General features: G+C 43.5%; 1 protein-coding gene across 19 annotated transcripts; it reads right to left on the bottom strand.

The window, feature by feature from the left end:
- Nucleotides 1-518: 518 nt before the first annotated feature.
- On the bottom strand, nt 519-13511 carry LOC109755277 (ASI1-immunoprecipitated protein 2). Of its 19 annotated transcripts, none has more exons than XM_073498133.1 (15): nt 13191-13511; nt 12522-12716; nt 12291-12425; nt 12120-12185; nt 11890-12026; nt 11584-11646; nt 11339-11424; nt 10564-11030; nt 9685-10417; nt 9180-9410; nt 8947-9071; nt 8446-8861; nt 1691-1808; nt 1303-1565; nt 519-1181 (listed from the first exon to the last, which is right to left on the bottom strand). In XM_073498133.1, the coding sequence occupies exons 2-15, from the start codon at nt 12568-12570 to the stop codon at nt 1176-1178; spliced, it is 2895 nt and encodes a 964-aa protein (XP_073354234.1). In that variant the 5' UTR covers nt 12571-12716; nt 13191-13511; the 3' UTR covers nt 519-1175. The 19 variants fall into 19 exon arrangements, 18 of the variants coding, with proteins under 18 accessions (XP_073354234.1, XP_073354235.1, XP_073354233.1 ...); XM_073498134.1 differs by having other exon boundaries at nt 12522-12634; nt 13187-13508; XM_073498132.1 differs by having other exon boundaries at nt 13187-13461.
- Between the last annotated feature and the right edge of the window lie 9287 nt (nt 13512-22798).

Raw genomic sequence — 22798 nt, 5'->3', positions numbered from 1 at the left:
TGGTATACATTAGTATAATTTTCTATATATATTTGATCAAATTTTAGGAATATGGTATTCGGACAAAGTTATAATTTAGTGTTTTTAAGATAAGATATAATTTAGTTTTTTCAGATCAATATATAATTTTGTTAATTTGCTATTTTAAATTTATCTTTTTAGCAGTTGTTTTTAATTTACCAGAATGGAGAAGGTCTCCCTCCGTCCCAAAATAAGTGAGCTTCTCACGGCTAACCGATGAGGTCCGCCAGAGTAGCCCGCCATCAAGCAACCCTACTTGGTCCGCCAGTGGCCTGCATAGCGAAAACCCACCAAAACTCGAGGATGACAAATGGCACACACGCGCTGCACCACTTCTCACCACGAGAGGAGTTTGGGAGTAATCTTTTGCAATGGGTATCCCTCAACTAGTGATTTTATCAGTATATTAAGATATCCCAGAGACAATTTTAAGGCAACAGAAAAGGTACGTAACATATATGCACCATTCCCCCACAATATATCGCACTGTTGACAGGTAAAGACAAAATCTGACATGAGATTTATTTAAAATGCAGAGACTGGATGGTACTTCAAATGCAGAGTCTAAAAGCTCCGCTCAAATCTCAAACGATGTTTGGAAAAGCAGCTTAATATATTTTATATGTACCAACACAAGCCATGATCCACATTCTCAAGTTCTTCGCAGTTCAATACTCAAGATGGGTGTGCCGCCGGGAGCATATAAAGTCATCAAAATGCACTCTAAAAGATGCCATCTGTTTGCACATTGACAAGATGTGCCTTCGGCAGACTCCTTGGCAGACTCCTTGCGCAGTGGGTTGATGCTACAAAGATCCATCACGCAAGACATCAGGAATGCAAAAGCAAGGAGCCATCATCACTGGATAATCAAAGACGGTTTATTCCTACTGCTCATCTCAGGCTTCTTTGCGATTCCGGATGCATTTTACCAGCCTATTGTTCCTTTGATGCTGGAAAAGCAAGGGAGAGGGAGAGCGCGCCTGACATATCAGTAGGCGGTGTATCTCCTTTATTCAACTTTTCTTCAACCACGGGCTTTCTAGAAGATATGTTGTCCCCCAGTGCTGGCTTAAGATCTTGTGTGTTCTGTTCAGGTAAATCTTCAGACTGAACGGTTATGCTATTTCCAATCGCTGCATCATCCGCCATGTCTATATCTGCATCATCCACCACGTTTAGATCTAGCGGAAATGTGCACTTTCCATTACTCTTCGAGATTCCTGCCATGCTCTTATTGTCAGTGCAATCATGAACAGGTAAAGCTGCTAGAGGGTGTACCTTGGATGACAACCTTCCATCTCTGATCTTCCCACTTAAACTAGACTCCACAGTGGACGATACATTATCCAATTTAATTTTCTTGTCTACTGATCCATTGGCTCCGTCAATCCAGTTTGCCATGTCCACATTTCTTTTTTGTGCACTACGTGATGCATGTGAAGCAAGATCCACTGTACCTGAGTTCAGTTCAATATTATTTGCATGATCTACATCCATCAGGCTCTCTGCATTGTTAAGGTTGATGGCTCGGTTCTGATTATCTGGTTCGTATACAAGAAAAATTAGACTACTTGGTTCGTTACCAAAATAATTTGGACTAAAGCTAAAAAAAGGTAACGTTCATAAATAACAGACCCCAACTGAGATGGAGAAATAGTGCATTTACCTTGTTTGTGGATTGATGAGATAGAGCAATTAACTGGCATCGTATTTACATCAAAAATGGGTTCGACAACATTGCCACCATCACACATTTTCTTTTGAGAGTCTGGATATGCAATTATCTGCACAGTTACAGCTAATTGATAAATTTAGATGTCAAGAAGAGCAACCATCTGAATATTGTGCAAACTACAGTACATAAATTTAGACGTTGAGAAGAGCAACCATCTGAATAACTGTGCAAACTAAAGAGCATAAATTTAGGGTTTAGAAGAACAACACAAGCAGGCACACATTGATAGTTTGTCCACAGTTGTTAAATTACTGAATCAAATGCATCAAGGAGAAAGCCCAAGAGAAATGAGAACCCAAATAATAAAAATTATGGATCACTGTGAGGAAAATTCTGGAATTCTCTCTATTCTTTATCCTTCTCTCTGCTATACATACTAGTGTACACACACACAGCCCAAAACAGCTAACGCTCCCCCTCAAGATGGGCGACAGATATCTATCACACCCATGTCACACGCTGACAAACACTCTTTGATCCCTAACCCCTTCTTTAGACAATCAGCTATTTGTTCTGCAAGAGTAAAATGGCTTAGCTTCAGTGTCCTCTCATCAGGCCTCTCTTTGATGCAAAACTGATATATCTCCATGCATCGTTCGGTCATGCTGAACTTGATTATTTGTAATGTTGATTGTTGACCTGTATCACACAGAGCAGAGCTTCAATGGCCTCTCCTTAGTAGCCTTGACTACGATAGGAGGGCTTTCATCCACATTGTAGAGGGATTTTCGTTGGGTCCTAACAGCGGTAAAAGAGCTACTATGTGAATATGTGAATTTGTAGTCGTGGGAACGTCTCGTCAGGTCAGCAAGGTAGAATAATGATGAATACCATATAGTATGGTAAGCTTAACCCCTTAGTCGGTGATGATCGATTGGGTTCCCTGGGCTGTACCTTGGCCCAGAGGGGCCCAATTATACGGCCTTCATAGCGCAAGGCCTTGAGTAATTTTACTTACTGTGAACAAACCTCCGATCAGAAGCCGTAATAGAGCCCAGTCCGCAAGCAAGATCAATGTACATACTTGCACGTTTCTGTGGTCTTCGACTGCCGAGAATCATCTTCGTTGCTCGTTTAGAGTCACATATACTTGGTCCATTTTGGTTGCTCATAAAGGTTGCTCCTTCCTGAAAGGTTGTGATTAGATCCTTAAACATGTGCTAGCTCAAGATGGCCGGGCAAATGGAAAGAGGTTAGCCTTGCCTGCCTCACACGGGGCAGAAATGATTAAGCGCCATCAGGAATGCTCAACCAAGATTTCCATTCCTTCAACCCCACTGTTCTGAATTCTCCTCTTCAAGATCCTTATAGGGCCACTCCGACGGGACTGAGAGCTCATCCTCACCACAAATCTCCCTTCCAATTCAGAGGCCACGGGGAGGGCAGGGCCTCCAATGAAGAAATCTTGGAAGGTTGCCACCTCAAAAAACATCCAAGTATGTTGCTCCTTGCCTCATTGCATGACTCATCTATTTCTTTATTTATTGCACGATTCTTTTTATCTTGTTGTCACCTACAACAGCTCACCCTTACCGTGTCTCGGATGGAACTTTAGTCCGCCATAGCTCGCGAAAAGGAATTGCAACATGTTGTTTCCCGGGTCCAAGAGGAGCACAACAGGTTGACTTAGGTGGTCATGGAGCTTAGGGCCAAACTGGCTACCTGCAACGGGTTAACTAGTAATCATTTGCCATCAGATAGCGTGTGCAGCTCTTGCGCAAGTAGAAACCTTGAAGGGTGATCGCCAAGCCTCCCAGGCCCGAGTTCTGTGAGCTTCTCCGTGAGGTGATGTTGACTCAAAGGCTTTCCTAGTTGTCCTTCGAGACCTTGATCTCCACATACTCCAATGGGTCAGTAGATCCGTGTAAGATGCAAAGGTCTCGGCCATCAACTTTGGAATGTGAGCTTGCCATAACTACGATGCTAGGGCACAACGACCTCTGACCATGGCCTCATCATCGTGGTCAGAAGAAACGTACTCCCCCTTGAGCGCTCTCGACATCAGTTGTGACTTCTACATCTTACTTCATGGAAACGCTTGGCTTCAATATTTTGCTCACCCTACGCCGATTTTGACAATAGGGAGAGCGGGATCCCCCATGGTGGTTGCGGCCTTCGTCTGAAGGATTCGGCGGATTCATTCTCCGAGCGCACCTAATTAGTTCACTTCTCCTGTTGCTTCTTGGCTCCCGATGGTAGTCGTCGATGTTAATGGTTCAGTGAGTTGTCTACCCCCACAACATTCTGGCATGGCATAGCAGACGCCCACCATTTTTTCATCTTCTCCACTACTCAGGGTCTTTTCTCGTGATGCACGCCTTGGGACCCTCCTGGGAGTCGGGGACGATAGAGGATTGTATCTATCCTCGAATCGTGGGGGCGGATCTGATCGAGCATGTGCTTCAACAAACTCAACCTCCTAGTCTGCCCAAAGATCTTACTCACGATCATTGAGCGAAAATTATTAAACTTGTTCACCAAACTCACATGAAGTGCTTCTGCTCTAGGATGCGAGGGTCCAACCTTCGGTTCCTCCATGAAAGGGCGCCCACAATCTGGTGTCCTCATGCCTGACTTGTAGTAGTGCTTCCTCCTGGGTTCTCCCACCCTGGTGGGTTATTCTTGTAGCCATTGGTTGATGATGGGGACACGTCTCCAACTCCCGTGTGGTTATCTATGAAGTTACACTCTGCCTTCGGGTTGATGTTGGTGCTACGATGACGTCTCGCTACTGGCCTCAACTGCTTCCAACTCCCGGTTGATGAACTCATCGATTTTAGAGGATCCTAGTTAAAGTAGTCGTAGTATGCGATAAGTTGTAGGTCACGCGAGTAGTGGGTGAGTCCTCCTCCGGCCAACCCAAACCATGGGAAGAGATCTGTTGATACCCGGATGACTATAGGTGATACCACGATAGCATACTTAGGGAAGGAGATGTCACTAGGACTAGAGAGAACTTCGCTGGTGTAGCCTTGGTTATCATAACAGCGTCCACTACATACCCTAGGATGCCAAAATAAGTCTCACCTTTGTATCCTAGGTAGCTCAAGTCATACATCAAATTTTCCATCTCGTCGAGAGAAGCGGGTGCAGGGGGTGAAGAAATGGACATGTATCCGATCTAATGTCGTGAAACCGCCACGATTGGCATGAGCTGTCATGGGATTTTTCAGAGTCCTGACAATGGTACAAGAGCTATCACGTGAATTTGTAGTCGTGAAAACATCACTTCAAGTCACCAGGGGATCTAGAACATAGATGAAATGGGGACAGATACCAAGTTGAGGCACCCAACGTGGGTAATAGCCCTGTTTCCTAACTTGTTCTCTTTTATATGTGTGTGGAGAAATACGAAGATTGGTTACAAAAAAGGAGGGTACTCTGCAAGTTAGAAGAACTCAACGAGATCTAAGTAGACTTAGACAAAAGTGTGAACGGTCCACATGGTGTAAAGGCTCTAGATTACGTATCCTCTCAATGGGATCCTTGCTTCCCTTGCATCGAGTGTATAGGTATGGGAGTTAGGACCAAGCAAGTGTATAACCCATTGGTCCCTTCCCAACGTATGCCATCCGAATTTGGAAACTCCCGAGTCTTACCCCCATAGTTGATGATGATCATTGGGTTCCTTGGGCCATACCTGAACCCGACGGGTCCAATTTTCATAGGACCTGGCCTTGAAATTTGACTTAATGTCAACACATAGCATCTCACTCAAACAAACCGACATTGCTCTATATTCTACTTCTGCTGTAGATAAAGAAACCACCGGCTGCTTCTTGCTCCTCAAGGATATTAGGTTTCCTTCATCAAGAATACATAAGCCAATTGTTGACCTTCTATCATCAAGGCAACTAGCCCAACCGACATCACAGTAGCTCTCTACATTTAAGTGCACATTGGCCTTAAACCATAGACCTCTTCCAGGACACGCTTTTAGATAGCGCAAAATATTCGTGTTGCCCCTAAGTGCCCGCTTCTTGGGTCATGCATGCAACGACTAACCACACTCACTACGTAGGATATGCAAGGTCTCGAGTGGCACAAACAGATGAGCCAACCTACTAGCCGCTAGTAGCTCTCGCTATGTATTAACTAGATCTCCTGCGCATGAAGTTGATAATTTTACTGAATAGGAGTTGAAGCAACTCGACACCCACGCATTCATATTCACTAAGTAGGTCCGAGATAATACTTCCAATGCGAAAGAATTGTCCCTTTGGAGGACCTTACAATTTAAATGCCTCAATGGCCAAGGTCCTTAATCTTAAACTCTTTGTTCGGCTTTTGCTTTAATTATGACATCTCAATAGTATCATATCTTGTAATAATTATATCATCAATATATAATGCTAGCATCATGGTGTGCCTCTGGAAGTGGCGGTAATACCACTTAGCACAACAAAATCGGCCAAATCATGCCTATGGAAATTACTTTAACCCATATAGTAATTACTCAACCTAATGACCTTTCCATGAATTTGAGATGTACCAAAGTCAGTTGGAATTTCACTTTCTCATGAAGATCACCTTGCAAGAATGCATGTTTCACGTCCCACTAGCATTGCACATGATAGTCAGTTCCATAGGTCTGACTGCAAAAAAGGGTAGCCCGGTGCACGTAGCTCCTGCTTGCGCAGGGTGCAGGGTAGGGTCTGACCACTTTGGGTCTTTTGTACCTCCCGATCTTACCATGTGGGTCTTGCTTGACCCATTTGCACTTAACAACCTTCTTGCCTTTTGGAAGTGCTATAGGCTCCCATGCCTTAACTCTTCTACTCTTCTCAATGGTTGTCATCCCCTCAAGCACTGCTTCATGCCAGGAGCTTGCTTTGCTCCTCTATAATCAATTGGGATTACCATTGACTATATATACTTAGGTGAGAGTCATATGGCAAATAGTTCGCACTATCATGCTCAAAAGTCTACCTTTCAGGATGTTTTCCTACCCCCAACTCTTGGTTCTTTCCTCTAGGCAATCTAGTTCTCCACCTCTCTTCACTCATAGGATGTCTCCTTGTATACACCCTCAAAGTTTCCTCCTCATTTGGCTTTCTCCATCTTTCTTCACACATAAGACATAGTACCAACAATAACTCTCGATGGTCCGTCTTCCTTTGTCCATAATGGTCTACGCCCCACCCCCGCCCAATTAGCATCACTTGTACAAGGAGTTGAGATCATTTTTCTCCATGGAACAGCTCAGACTTCCCGAAGTCACATCCATGCTCACAAATGTTCCTTCCAATCTTCCTCTCCTCAATTACACAACCGCATTAGTTAGTAATTAATGCATTCAATCGGCAATTAATCGACAATCAATATCGCCAACCAAGGAGCTCATAGACACCAAACTAACCGAAAATGATGGAACATACAAAACCAAAGACCTCATAATAGGAGTGCATTTCACCATGCCAACTCCTTTGACATGTTGATAAGTTCCATTGGCGGTTTAGATGGTCTCTTCATGCATGGATGGATGTGTAGCACATGATGCAAACTCACTCTATCTGCCCGTGAGATGTGACGATGCTCCTGAATCCAGCATCCAATTTGACCAAGAGACTTCAATTGAAGTCGGAACCTTATTCGAGTTACCTTCTTCAATTTGAACAAGATTAACAAGATTGTCAAGGTTGTTTTTTCACTTTGTTTTGGAATTTCCGCACTCCTCTTTATTTATCTCAATTTTTCTAATTCTTTGGCTAATACTTCCAAATTTTCCTCTGAATCTTTTCTCATAAAAATTAGTTTGCACTTGTTCTTCACCTTGATCACTTGAGCCAATTTCTCAATTAGTAGATACATATCTTTGTAATCCCCCATTGCTTAAAACTGATGCACACCACTGAGCAGCAAGCACAAGTATAGTAGCAACCATTGAGCTCTCTCGAATGCTCTGCTTGGAATCTGCTTGGAACTTCTCACCTCGGCTGCAACCCACTGTTCCATCTTCTTTACTCCTCAATAACAGATCCAAATTTGGTCTTCTTAACTGCAGTTCAAGTTGCCCCCAGCTGTGTACTTTTCCTCAACCATTCAAGCTGCCTCTCCTGGCTGCACACTAACCACTGACCACCTCCGGCACCAAGCAGCAAATTCATCGTCCCTTGTTATTTTTGTCTCGATCCAGCCTGCAGCAACCCAGCCAAGAATCTTCCCCTCTCCAAGTGACACCTCCACTACCAGGTCACACCTGCACACCTCCTGGCTATACGCACTCACGGCCTGCAGCTGTACACTAACCACCTCCACTCCAGACCTTGCTGCCCTGCCGCCATCGCAGCCTCCGGAACCAATTTCGTTACTGCACTTGGCCACAGTGCTTCCCCCACACAAACTTCTGTGCCTTAGTCACCTCCAGCAGACCCACAGGTCATCTTGCTCACGCTGTCGGCCGCCGGCTCTGCACCAACGCAACTCCACCTGGGCCTGCTGCCCTAGATTGGGGCCGACTCCCACCTGCACTCAGACCTATGGGTGCCTGGAACTCCACCACACTGCGCTGAATCACCACCCCTCCCACTCTAATACCATACCATATCCTCCCCCCCCCCCCCCCCCCCCAAACACACGCACACATAAAAAGAAACAGCCAACAAATACAACGTAGAATAGAGGATAAAACAATAAAACAGTCAACGAGCATGGCATAGCAAGCAGAACAAGCTATAAGCACACACCTTCTGTTTTCCTGCCGGAGCAGTGGAAAAATCATTGTTTGCCCTCCTGTTATTTGTTAAACAACATGTCATACTTGAATCATGACAGTGATCTTCCAAATCTCTTCCACCGACAGCCTGGACTGAAGAGTTATCTCCATTTGAACATCCCTGACGATTAGCTTCCGAAGTTTGCAGACATTGATGTTCTGCAGAAGTAGCTGACTTGACCAAATAGCAGGCTGGGTCAGCGCCATTATTTTGGTCTTCAGACAATGAACGGCTAGAGGACAAAACAGAGGTATGCGGATCCACGGTCAGGGGATCCTCATTCAAATCAGTTTCACATTTACTTATTGGTACATCAAGTGGAAGGTTCCAGTGATCTTCTCTTTTCACTTTAAACACACCCCATAGGAAATAAAACATGTTCCATCCTGAAACAGAACAAGGAAGAATAAGAACTATCACAGAAGTTATGACAAGATAAAATATCACTTGAATTTGTGTAAGAATTCCAACTTTGAGAGTTCTTTGATAGGATGTTAGAAGGGAATATAATTAATTCGGCTGTTTCGATATTTCCTCTGAGTGCCAAATCATTGATTAGCATATTCTGAACCAATTTACTGTAATGATGTTCATAGCTGCAGAAAAATAAATAATAGAATTTCAGTTAGATGTGTGAATTCGAATAAGATGCTATGTGGACAGCTGCATAAAGATATGAACAAGCACAGTTGCAAGAAGCATACCTCTGAGCATCTCTAGCAAAGAAGAAAACACCAATATTCTCATATGTGGGTCCATTTTGTTGAAACTGTGTGGGCCATGAGTTTCGACGAGGCAGTTCTTCAAGCTGGACTCTGGAAGGGAATTTCTTTGCTACTTCCAGCACTTTTGGTGAAGCAGAACATGATAAGTGAGCTTGAAAACCATCACATAGCTCAGGTGATCTTCCAGTCCTCCACAGCTCAAAATCACCCCTACACAACAGAAGTTTCAGTGCACGTGATGGAAACGATCTATAAAACAAATAAATGATTGCAACAAAGTGGGTTAAGTGATAATCATGTTTAACAATCAGATGATACTGAACCATGACATGTAAATGAGATGGCAAAAGTATGATCATGAGGGACCACCTAACAAAACCACTAAATATTCCTCATTGGTGCTAAAAGCATGCATGACAAGTGACAACCTTTTATTCTAAATAAGAAAATAGTTAATTACTGCTAGGAAGGGAATATATCATACTGCCAAATATAATCCAACTCTGGAACAGTTGAAACTATTGTTTTATCAACAGGTGAAAAGCCTCGACTCGATTTGTCCATCGGATCACTTGATATAGTAGAACTGCTGGGAACAGATCTTCCAGATGACATATCTTTAGGCCTGTATACTGGGTCATGATAAGGACCACATTTGAGGATGCGATCAGATTGATCTGCTAATCTGGAAGTAGCTTTCTCAGTAGCTTCAGACATTTTATTCCTTTTGGCAGAGGCATCCTTCAAGTTTCGCTCACTCAGAGGTTTCATTGCAGACAAACCTAATTTATCAACACCACAAAATTGGGTAAAATGGCCTGAATTGCTAGAGGCAGACATGTTGCTTCCTGTAGTGAGGCGCTGAGCTGCAGATTCTGCTTTTGATTGAACTGGAAAAGCCAGTGGTCCAGTAATTGAGGGGCATCCTAATATAGAAGTGCCTCTATCATTACTTACATTTCGGCTCACTGGTAAATTCATCACACTTAGCTCCTCAGCAGGTGGAATGATGGAAGACTTTGCCTTATTTGCAGGCTCACAAGTTTTGGGCTTTTTGAATGATGCTGACTTAGTTGAAAAGCTCGTTGGCCCCTCTTTTCTCATACTACAGGACAACTGATCCTTCAAAGTTTTGGTCTTCTGAGGAACTTCATTCACTAGTTGCTTCACCTTGGGCACCTTAGAGCTGTTGAAAGAAGTGGACTTGGAGAGTTGACCTGCATCAAACCTTGATAAGTAAAGTTCTCTCCGATTGGAGTCCCATGGGAATGCCCTTGCAGAAGTAGTGCTACTAACTAAATTGAACATTGTAGGATTGTAGGTAAAGTCTCTTAATTAGAAATATTCATAGTAATAAATTTACCGTTAAGTGGTGGTGCCTGATTCTTGCTAGCATTAGACCCCAGTAAGATTGGCACTTGGGGGGTAGGTTGCTTTCCTTTCTCTATATCCAACCTGAATGAGCTCTCACGTGGCAGAGGTATTCCTTTTCTGGAGTAAGACTCCATTGATAAACCACCAGGTTCAGGAATATTTTGTTTAGCCACAGGAGGAATCTTTGCATCTTCAACCATATCAATGCCTTGATTTGCTTCATTCCGTTCTTGTCTGCCAACAGTTTCATCTTCCACTTCATTCTCACAAGGACTTCTGCTGTTTGCATCATTGAAAGGTTTACTGATTTTCCCTTGAACAGACTCTTCCTTTGAAGTGACAAGCTTCACCTGAGGTTTTTCTAACTTCTCCTTTTCATATTCTACTTCAGTTTGGCACTCTTCACAAAACCACTCACCATCCGGAACCTTTTCCATCATGTCCCGCATACAATAACTGTAGTAAAGAAAAGAGATACGAACTTTAAGAAGGCGAACACAACATCTTCTGAAAGATATTATGGAAAAGAAATGCTCAATGGATCAGCTTTTTCAAAAAAATCATGTAAATTGACGAGCATATTAGTACTTATTTAGACATAGCACTACTTGCAGTTGCAGAGTAGTTGTTGTTAGAGCTGCAGCCAACAGTTCTACAGGCCATGACAGTAGAAGTGCAACTTACCATCATGGTATGGTGTCAAGCAATGTGATCAGTCCAGTTCTAACTTCTAAGGAAAAGGAAATGGAACAGAAAAAACTTACGTATGCTCAGCACCATCGTTGCATCTATTGCAAACAGCGAGCTTCACCTCATCACCAACATCTCCACATATGTCACAAACTTTCACCTATTATCGTTTAAACAGATTACAGAGGTCAGGCAATTCAAACCTCAGAGCAAACTCGATCACAGAAACAAAGAAATGTCTCTGTGTAATGTAAATGCATCATAATGTGGAGCAAGTGATACAAAAAAATACAATGGGAAGTGAAAATTCAAAACTTACATCCTCAACTTCTTCGGCACTCTCATCATCTGAAGACGTGGAATCCATTTCTGCATTAAAAACCTGCTAGACATTGAAACCATGCCTAAGGGATTTAATTTTGCAACTAAAAGTTGAAGCACACAAATTTTATATGTATTATGTTTGGATTGACATGCCAATATATCAATTAACATGATGATCACCACAACATGACAATCCACAGAAAAGAGTAAACACTGAACAGGCTCTGCGTGGACAAAATATGTACATGCAAATGAAACAAACAGTCTCTGGAGTAGAAGAAATTAACAACTAAAAACTCACATCATCCATGATTGCTCGAGAAGTTTTATCCTCAGCAGTAGTCTTCTTAACAGTAGTTGTTTGCACATTAGAAGTATTTTTCAATGCCCTCGAGTTTTCACGTGCTTCATTTACAGAGACACTCTGGCCTGTGGGATCTGTAACAACACCATCATGTTTCAAATGAAATGTATCTTGATGGATTTTCCTAGTATTATTTTCCTTCTCTACACAGGGAGATTTCTCTTTACCAGCTGAGCTTCCAACAGCTATCTCTCCGTGATTTTGTTCTTTTGCCTTCCTGCTTGAAGGGGAGGCTGCAAAATCAGAAGAACTACCTGAGAAACCAGTTTTTCGCAAGTCCAGTCCACCAGTTTTCCAATCAATAGATTCCTTAATGTGTGTAATAGAGTGACTTTTACCAGCATGGCCTTCTTCTGTAATAGCGTCATCACTGCTCATGACATTATCATTATCATCCTTTTTACCACGTAAACATCTAGAAGATGGAGGTGCTCTTGTCCCTCTTTTCTTCCTAACAGGCGCACTGAAAGTCCCTTCAAGCTCAGAAAATGAAACATCATTATTGCAATGTTCTGTGGTGTGCCTCTTTCCATCGAATGACTTGGAATAAAAGCATAGGTCCCTCTCACCTGGTGAACCAGAGTCGGCCTGCTTTACTCTCGATCCTCTTAACTTCATCAGAAATGACGGGTGGCTAAGATGCACAAAAGATGAGCAGGAAGCTCAGCGTGCATTAATGTCCCTGGTTCAGGTTTATTGATAAGATCACTTATCTCTTCCTCTCTTGAGAGGAAACTTCCCTATTAACAGCAACACACTAAATCCTGGAACATACACATGATTATTCTTAGTTCAAAGTTTCCAATTGACAATAGGTACATGAACATGGGGAGAGAGGGGAGTAAAAAGGGAATAAACTTGTTCTTCTATGAAATAAGGATCTTAGAACATAAGCAGCTTACAAAAAAAAAAGGGTTGTTATGACATCGTGTTTTGACATATGTATCTACATTCCTAAGATGAATCAAGTTGAAATCCATATATTGGTCAGTTGGGAAACAGAATGAATAGTTATCAGTCCTGTCGATGTAACCAGATATCGTATTAAACATTAGATCAGATTCTGGAATAAGTCCATCAGATCTTACTGTCGATTTCTAAGTTCATCCCCTGAGTAAAAATCAAAAGTAGTTGAAATTTACATATATATTACATCCATAAAAGACACAAGCTCCAGGAAATCCTCAGGGACGGAAGAGTGAGGAAGGAGGGAGGACGAAGGAGCGGTGGCTACCTGCCTATGGACTGGTCGCCGGCGTAGGTCCGGGCGGGAGCGGCTGCTCCAGGGAGGGTGGCCCTGCTCGACGGAGGAAGGCACTGCTGGGCTCCTGTGCCGGCGGCGGGGCGGCGGAGGCTTCGGCCGGCTGGGTGCGCCGCGGCGGAGGGCCGGCGGTAGTGGTGGCGGGCCGGCGGCGGCTAGGAACCCTAGCTGTCGCGCTCGCGAAGGGGGCCTCTCTGGTCGTTCGCTGGGGAGGGAGGCGTTCTCTTCGAGGGTAGGGCTGAAATTCTTTTTAATTTTTCCTTTTTTTGCAATTTTATTACTATTACCGGTGGACACTGTGGGACATGGATATCAGGCTTGGTAATATGGCTGGGCCGTATAAAAAGGAAAATGTTTGGAATCATCCGGCGGATCACTGGGGTGCGTCCACCATCTCTGCAATCATCAGATTAACTTTTAATTATGTGACGCAGAACAATCCTTATTATACGCATGAGTTTTGCAACACGCTCTATGTTGCAAAACCAATCCATCCACTGTGTCGCACGTGACCATGTAGGACCCGCATCACCATTCTCCCATTCTTATCTTATCTCAAATGAAAGGAGCATAGCATTAACTTTCCACCTCAACCTCGTCTTCTATCTCTAGGTCCCTTCCATGGATGTACATCCGTCCAAGCACATACCAAATCGTCAGCCAAGCATGAGAGGAGAGAGCGTCCATGGCTGGATCTGGCTGTTGCAAAGGCTATTGCCTGCTACAAGGTTGGGGAGAGGGGTGAAGTTGTCGATGCCTACCGGATCCAATGAGGATGGTGCGTGGGCAGGAGGCGGGGACGTCCGGGAGCAGCTGGGGCGGAGACTCATGCAACTGGGAAGGAGACGTCGGCAAGGATTGCAGGTGGATCTCGCTAGATCCGACGAGGATGGCGCGCGGGCAGGCAGGGCGACCTGGTCGGAGGTTTGGTGGTCGTCGATGAATGTGCGAAGGCAGGGATGGGCAGCGCTGATCCTCGCTCACCACCATCCGGCAGAGTTATCAGCGAACGACGATGGTGCTTTTTTTGCAACTTCATCTCTGTTGCAAAAAAGATTTTCCTATAGCATAAGTCATGTTGCAGAACTTTCTTCCATAACATCATACCAAGGCGAAGTAAAAATAATAATTCTGCAACATTACCATTGTTGCAAAGTTTTTCAGCAACAAAACCTTTGTTGCAAAAGTTTTCTACAACAATACCTTTATTGCAAAAGTTTGTGCAACAATATCTTTGTTGCAAAGATTTTCTGCAAACAAGACCTCTGTTGCAAAATTTCTGCAATAGCAGCTCTGCCGTAATGATGAAAGACGCCGCTCTACCTCACAAAGTTGTCATATCAGATGGCTCGCGAGTTGGGGGATCTTTTGAAAAAGATCCGCCGCCCGACATGTAGCAACGCCCTTTGTATTAGCAATACATTTTCTTAGCCATTATTAGCGATATACAACGGATACTCTTCGATGTAGTACCTTTTTGATAGGGCGCTGCTACGGTCGGCCGGCGAATCTTTTTCAAAAGATCCGCCGACTCACGAGCCGTTTGATATGGCGACTTTGTGCGGCAGAGCTGCTGTTGTAGAAAATTTGCAACAAAGATCTTGTTGCAGAAAATCTTTGCAACAAAGATATTGTTTGCAGAAACTTTTGCAATAAAGGTATTGTTGCAGAAAACTTTGTGCAAGGCAAATGTTTGCCCTTGATAGGTTTTCTATTTTACCGGTCTCATGGTGATAGTTTGGAGACCGGGTTATAGGATCGATAACCGTACTATCAAGGGGGGCTCTCAAGTGAGTAACTTGATCGTATCGTTCATCGTGAGCTCAAACCATTGCATCCTTGCATCATCTTTCTTGATTATTATTTGTATTTTCTCTTTTTGGGGTTTTAGAGCTTGTGGTTATCTTTGTGACAAGCTCTAGTACATCGAAAACGGATTTCATATGCTTCTTCTATTGCGTTTTCGGTGTTGGAGGTTTTACCAGTCTTATTCGAGGAAGGGTTCTCACAATTTTCTTATGGGCCTTTTATCATTTTCTTCTTATTGTTATTTATATCAAGATTGTGTTAGCCCTTGTCGTTAGCTTTCCAACAAACTTGGTTTCGTTGAATTCGGAGTTCGTTTGCAGAAGTTGTGGCAGTTTTGGTGTCCATAAAAGGCTGAAGCAGTACTATGATGACCCACAAGTATAGGGGATCTATCATAGTCCTTTCGATAAGTAAGAGTGTCGAACCCAACGAGGAACAGAAGGAAATGATAAGCGGTTTTCAGCAAGGTATTCTCTGCAAGCACTGAAATAATAGTTAACAGATAGTTTTGTGATAAGATAATTTGTAACGAGCAACAAGTAACAAAAGTAAGTAAAGTGAAGTAAGGTGGCCCAATCCTTTTTGTAGCAAAGGACAAGCCTGGACAAACTCTTATATAGAGAAAAGCGCTCCCGGGGACACATGGGAATTATCGTCAAGCTAGTTTTCATCACGTACATATGATTCGCGTTCGGTACTTTGATAATTTGATATGTGGGTGGACCGGTGCTTGGGTGTTGCCCTTACTTGGACAAGCATCCCACTTATGATTAACCCCTATTGCAAGCATCCGCAACTACAAAAGAAGTATTAAGGTAAACCTAACCATAGCATGAAACAAGTGGATCCAAATCAGCCCCTTACGAAGCAACGCATAAACTAGGGTTTAAGCTTCTGTCACTCTAGCAACCCATCATCTACTTATTAATTCCCAATGCCTTCCTCTAGGCCCAAATAATGGTGAAGTGTCATGTAGTCGACGTTCACATAACACCACTAGAGGATAGACAACATACATCTCATCAAAATATCGAACGAATACCAAATTCACATGACTACTAATAGCAAGACTTATCCCATGTTGTCAGGAACAAACGTAACTACTCACAAAGCATATTCATGTTCATAATCAGAGGAGTATTGATATGCATAAAGGATCTGAACATATGATCTTCCACCAAATAAACCAACTAGCATCAACTACAAGGAGTAATCAACACTACTAGCAACCTACAGGTACCAATCCCAGACTATGAGACAAGAATTGGATACAAGAGATGAACTAGGGTTTGAGAGGAGATGGTGCTGGTGAAGATGTTGATGGAGATTGCCCTCTCCCGATGAGAGGGGCATTGGTGATGACGATGGCGATGATTTCCCCCTCCCGGAGGGAAGTGTCCCCGGCAGAACAGCTCTGCCGGAGCCCTAGATTGGTTCCGCCAAGGTTCCGCCTCGTGGCGGCAGAGTCTCGTCCCGAAAGCTTGCTTATGATTTTTCTTCGGACGAAAGACTTCATATAGCAGAAGATGGCCACCGGAGGGCCAACAGGGGGCCCACGAGGCAGGGGGGCGCGCCCAGGGGGGTAGGGCGCGCCCCCCACCCTCGTGGACAGGTGGAGGCCCCCCTGACGTAGATTCTTCTTCCAGTATTTTTTATTATTTCCAAAAATAACTTTCGTGGAGTTTCAGGACTTTTGGAGTTGTGCAGAATAGGTCTCTAATATTTGCTCCTTTTCCAGCCCAGAATTCCAGCTGCCGGCATTCTCCCTCCTTATGTAAACCTTATAAAATAAGAGAGAATAAACATAAGTATTGTGACATAATGTGTAATAACAACCCATAATGCAATAAATATCGATATAAAAGCATGATGCAAAATGGACGTATCATACTACCACGGCTACTACCGCTTGGAGCGGATGTACTTTTTTACTCCCGCTCCAGAGCGGAACTACCACGGCTACTACCATGGCTACTTCCGCTCTGGACCAAAATCTCGTCTTAAGTCCAGTGGTGGTAGGCACGGATGTATTTTTTTAGTACCGCTCGCAAGCAGTAGTACCGCTACCCTTAGCGGTGGTACTGCTACCCCTAGCGGTAGTACCGCTCTGGCGGTTCTACTGGCCTTTTCACTACAAAAAAAATACACTTCCGTGATGATACGTGTTTGTCACAGTAGGTCGCGTTTTCTGTCATGCATGTACATCCATGACAAATTTATGACAGAATCAAGATAGTCATACATGTGCTGTCGTAGAAGTGTTCCATGACATTGCCAAAATTATCATTACGGAAGTGTCCACTTCCATGACGATAAATCGCGCGTCACAGAAGTGCTTTCGTCAAGGGTGACCGACACGTGGCATCCACCGTAACGGAACGCCGTTAAGCTATCGGGTCGGATTTTGGATCCGATAACCCGTTAACAGCCCTGACCAATGGGAAATTTCCACGTGTAAAATTCTGATTGGCCAAAGGGAACACCTGTCAGCTCGTCAGTGGGCCATATGTCGCCCGTCCATTGGAGGAGACATGCCTATGATACGTCGACACGTGGCTGGGCCCAACAGAGGCCCATATAGGTTAAAAAGGCCGGCCCACTCAAAGGCCCGTAGAACTTAATCAGGTACTAGTGGGACAGCCCAATAACGGCCTGCTTAATAAAGGCCCATTTACGGCCCGAAGCCAGATCTGGCCCGTTAATTGTTCGCCCAATATTTGGGCCCATTTACGGCCTGAAGCCAGATCTGGCCTGTTAATTGTTCGCCCAATATTTTGGCCCATTTGCGGCCCGAAGCCAGATCTGGCCCGTTAATTGTTCCCCGAATATTTGGGCCCAACTACAGCCCAGTGACTTTCGGCCTGTTAGAGGCCTGATGTAGACATGGGCCCATTTCAGCCCGGTGTGACTTTCGGCCTAGGAATGGCCTGTGCTGCCCATGGGCCATATATGGTCCGACAGGACATCAGGCCCACTAACGGCTCGTGCTAAAGGTGGCAACAGTTAAGCCCAACGTGACTTTGGGCCTGTTAAAGGCCTGTCGCGTAATTCGGCCTGTTGATGCCTGTGCTAAGCTTTCGGCCTCTTAAAGGCCCATGATATCAGTGGGCCAACTAAGGCCCGAGATATGTTTCGGCCTGGTAACGACCCGTGAGCTAACTGGGCCCAAAACGGCCCGGTCTACATTTCGGCCTGCTGAAGGCCCGTCGAGGACTAGTGAAAATTGAGGCCCAACATGCATTTTGGCCTGCTAAAGGCCCGTGGTTTCATCTCGGCCGTAACAGGCCAGTACAATATTCAGCCTGTTAATGACCCAACGCTACCTGGGCCAAACTAAGCGTTGGGTCGACAAAAGGCCCAACTAAAATATAGGCCGGTGTAAGTTTGGGCCTGGCGCAATGTGTGAAGGCCCCAATCATTCGGGCCCAAGAAAGACGCGGGCCGGCCCAATTGTGGCCCGCTAAAAACCTGGCCCGTTAGAGTCGAATGTTTCGGTCCAGTCGACTACATCTGATTTTTTTTTCAGATAGCGAATGATGGCAGTAACTAGTAGGAATTAAGAACAAACCTACTCTATACAATAAAGAAATTACGGCATAGTAACTAAGAATAAACCTACACTATACAATAAAGGATTTAAGGTATATTACATCCACTGGGCATCGAAGTTCACCACCAGTGATCATAAAGCGCAACGAAGAAGCAGATTACAAAAACTGGGCACCATTGCAGCGTAACAAAATAATACTGAACCGAGACCACTTCCAAGACAGTTCAAGAAAGGTTAGCCTTGCGGGGGAACTGCTGCGCAAGCTGCTGAGCAAGGCTGTGAGACCGGCCTAGCATGTCGGTCATAGCTTCCAGGTGTAGCTGTTTAGCGATGAGGTTCTCATTGGTGTTCTCCGCAATCTTTCTTAGAGATAGGACTTCAAGTCGAAGTTGAGTTGCATAATGCCTTTCTGCTAGAACTTGGGACTGAAGAAGTCGAACTGATTCAGACAACGAATTCTGTGAGCTTGTCTGACTGTTAGTCTCAAGTAACTTGAACACTGCATCAAGACAAGACTTTGGGGTTGTCTCGCTATCTTCAAGATGTTTTGCCTTCTTTGCTGCAATATATGTTGGGTTTGTCTCACAGCCTTCAGCAGACTTGTGCATGCCATCAGGCATATCACCCTGAAACAAAGCAGAAAGATGACAGGTTTTGCATGTGTATAAACAAAGATAATAACTGTTCTGTCAATTCTATCCAATTTCAAATTAGAAAATAAAGAGTAAGTTCAAAATATCAATAGCATAATTTGGCATTGTTCATAATGCGGGGAGCTTCACCACACTACTGGATTACCATGTCAACATAACAAGCATAGATGAAGGGCAAAGAAAATCATTGTATCTATTTTGGATAATGTGCATGGCATGTTGTTCATATCATCAGCCACATCAGTAAGATAAAACAGGAGATGACAAGGTGCAAACGTGGGCTGCTTCACCACACACTGGATTATAGATCCACAAAAACAAGCATACATATAGGGAGTATTAGGTAATGTGCATGGTATGAATAAGGAATTTGGTTTTACAAGTAAAACTTAGAACTTACGGTTCTTACGAACATGCATTTTGGTAGAAACAGCAAACTAAACAGCAGTAAACGATAGGGAGTATGAGCAAATTAAACAGCAGTTGAGAATAAAGGCTTTAGAAGGACTGACTTACATTAACAGTTAACACCGGCTTTATAATGCCCTTCTCCATGTCAAGGGAAGGATAACTTAAGAATTTCAGCACAGAATCTTCTTCATAAGCATTGCCTGTACTCTACATTTTGTAGAGAGTAATTATAGATATGATAATACTGGAAGGGATAGAGGATAATGAAGATAAGATGCAGATTGATGCTACATAATCAACTACCAATCCCTGGAAGTACAAGCGTTACAGGACAAAATGTACTGACAAGAGCAATGGGCTACACTTCTGCACTGGCATTGTCTGTGTATTCTACTTGTTGGTAAGATTAAATATAGATCTGATCTTTTTAGTAAATGGTGGGCGAGGGAGATAAGATGCAGAATGCTACAAAATGAACCAATCCCTCTTCCCATAATACAAGAGTGTTTTGAACACTGGTGTACTGTACAAAACGTTCTTATATTATGGGACGGAGGGAGTAGCTGTTAATGTAAGTACAGTGATAGACCACGTTCAGTCCTTACAAGAGGACTGCAGAGCTAAACCTCTTCAAAAGCATTGGGTTGATTCTAAATTTATGTAAGAGTCCATACGGATCTTATAATGTCCACCAAATGGACGATTACGAGGCTAACATGTGCAGTGATGCTACATAATCAAACAGCTATGAAAGTAAGTATGGTCATACAGGGCAAGAGGTACTCACAAGAGCAATGCAGTGTGCAGTATAGTTGCGAGATTCTGTGGTCCCTTGAGAACGAATGTTCTTCTGCTAACAGTTTTCGTACAAGTGAGACATTAAGGCAAATGCAGAAATGTAGTTCAAATTGTGATGTGATATCATAGACAGTACCTTATGCTGCAGCCGAGACCAATGTGTAACAAGATTATTCCAGTCACCGTCGGATAAATGTAGCACCGGAGACTTTACAGAAATTTCGTTCAGAGGCTTGCCATCGAAGTGCGCTTGCCTCAGGTAGGAACGATACTTCATCAACGAGTGCTTGAAAAGCGCAACCAACCCTTGCTCGTCATCACAATCCAGTTTGCTCCTCGCCTATTTAAAAGAATGAAATCTTGTGTCTTCTGTCAGCAGAAACATATGCAGTAATGACCATGAATAACATTAGTACATTACTTACGTGTAAGTTGCAGAGGAAGACTGGAAATTGTTCCGTGTCTGTGATATAATCTTTCCATGAAGGAAAGATGCGCACAAAGTTCTTGACAACAACATAAGCTTCGTCTTCTAAACTGGGAAGAAATGGAACAGGGGTCCTATTTGCTGCAATTGGGGATCTCTCTGGTTCGAAAAGGGATTTGGCAACTGGATTTGGTGTACTCTTTGCTGGAATGGGGGTTTTGCGTCGTACAACTGGTGCTATGTCAACTGGCATAATCATATTGTTTGCTGCAGTTGGGGTCTGCTGAGTTGAGGCATCAGAAATGACCAGTGTAGTAGGGCTAGAGTCTGCTAGAGTTGGGGTATTTTGTGGGTCAGGTGATATTGCAACTACACCTAATGGGCTATTTGATTTATCAGGTGCCACTACCTTTTCCAAATACTTTGCTTGTGCTCCTCCACGATCAGCAATCGCCCTCTTCCTTTTGAACATCTGATACACAAGAACATCATTTGAATGGATAAATATGGTATGATGACAGATGGAATATGTACTGAAAATGGATAGGCAGGGCGTATTCACATACACGATGTGTAAACTAAGCTAATGGCAGTTCAACAAAGTAGAAGCAATGCAAGGCATCAGTTGCAAGATATGTGCGAGCAATGTAACCTTGGAAAGTTAGAGCAAGTACCTTGATGGGTGAATAAGATAGGGCATCTTCCTCTGCCTCCTCCACTAGGGAGCTACATTGACTTAGGTCTCCCTCTAGCTCAGAATCACTGTTAGGATCATATTCTGAGCATGAATCTGTAGGTGGAGAGCGTTTGCATTGCATTGCATCCAGACTTGATTTCAGTCCCTTAATGCCAAGTTTGACAGCCATGGCATTGTTCTGCTTTATTCTTTTCATGCGCGCAAGCTCATAATCATTATGATGTTGTTCAGAATATGAGATTCATTAAAACATAAAAAGTAGTCAGATTATCTATGGAATGCATTGCAGATTCAACTCGGAGAGTGTCTCCCTATAAACCCCTACATATGCAAAGTTCACCTCCCCAACCGTGCTGACCAGACCACACACAGAAATACAAACCCCTTATGTCTCTATAACAGGCAGGCACACATTTCAAAACTGAAGTAGGAACATTAGAATCATATGAAATTCGTATTTGAACAAATAAACTAAGCAATTATGAGTGGCGTAATGTTTAGCTTCAAGGGTGGAGTGTTGGTAGTGCGACACAAAGCAAGTAGGCAGATTGTATTCCATGTAAAAGATCGAAACCTATGTAAAAGCTAGAAATGACACTTTCTTTCTATACAATGCAGTGTTCGTTACCCACACATGATGGAAGAGATCACATAGAGAAATACTATTCACTCATGTCTACGGTTCCAGTATTTAGAAACAGGGTGGTCCACCCTAAAAGAATATTAACAACAAATATGACAAGGCAAGCATAGATGTAGTGGATCAATCATTTACTTGTGAGCTTACTAGGACAAGTATGCAGAATTGTAACTGCAGTAAGAGACCGCCCAAAATCTGAATGAAGAAGTTTGTCTAGCACTTATTGTTTGCAACTAATCGACGTGAATAATTGGATATTATATCGAATGAGTAAGAAGAACAAGTAAAATTGTCAACAAACCTGACTTGTAGTAGTAATCTGGGTCAATGTCACTACGACCAACAATCCAAAATGACTAGTTTCTGTTCCGAGGGCCGGAATTTTGAAAACCCTGTGAACTTTAGAGGTACTAAAGATTACCGAAATACATCTGAACCATTAAGTGTAGGTAGCACTGAGCACACAACAAACCCTAATGACAGTCCTGCCTAATGAGTAATGAATCAATTAGAAAATGGGTGATGAGGAGTGGCTGCTGAGTGTTGAGGACGTATCTCAGGATAAATCGGGTTGGCTTGGTGGGTGCTGCACGCCTGAGC

Source organism: Aegilops tauschii, chromosome 5, assembly GCF_002575655.3.
Source record: "Aegilops tauschii subsp. strangulata cultivar AL8/78 chromosome 5, Aet v6.0, whole genome shotgun sequence".
Lineage (NCBI taxonomy): Eukaryota > Viridiplantae > Streptophyta > Magnoliopsida > Poales > Poaceae > Aegilops > Aegilops tauschii.
The sequence above is the reverse complement of the archived record's forward strand: the minus strand, read 5'-3'. Positions and strand labels throughout refer to the sequence as shown.

What these genes read in the sequence shown, in the direction of transcription:
- LOC109755277 (XM_040390824.3), bottom strand. Translation starts at nt 12,570, where the DNA reads ATGAAGTTAAGAGGATCGAGAGTAAAGCAGGCCGACTCTGGTTCACCA. An exon ending in AACGATGGTGCTGAGCATAC is followed by an intron (nt 11,031 to 11,338) that starts GTAAGTTTTTTC and finishes TCTTTACTACAG; the next exon opens with TTATTGTATGCGGGACATGA. An exon ending in CTCATCAATCCACAAACAAG is followed by an intron (nt 1,566 to 1,690) that starts GTAAATGCACTA and finishes TATACGAACCAG; the next exon opens with ATAATCAGAACCGAGCCATC.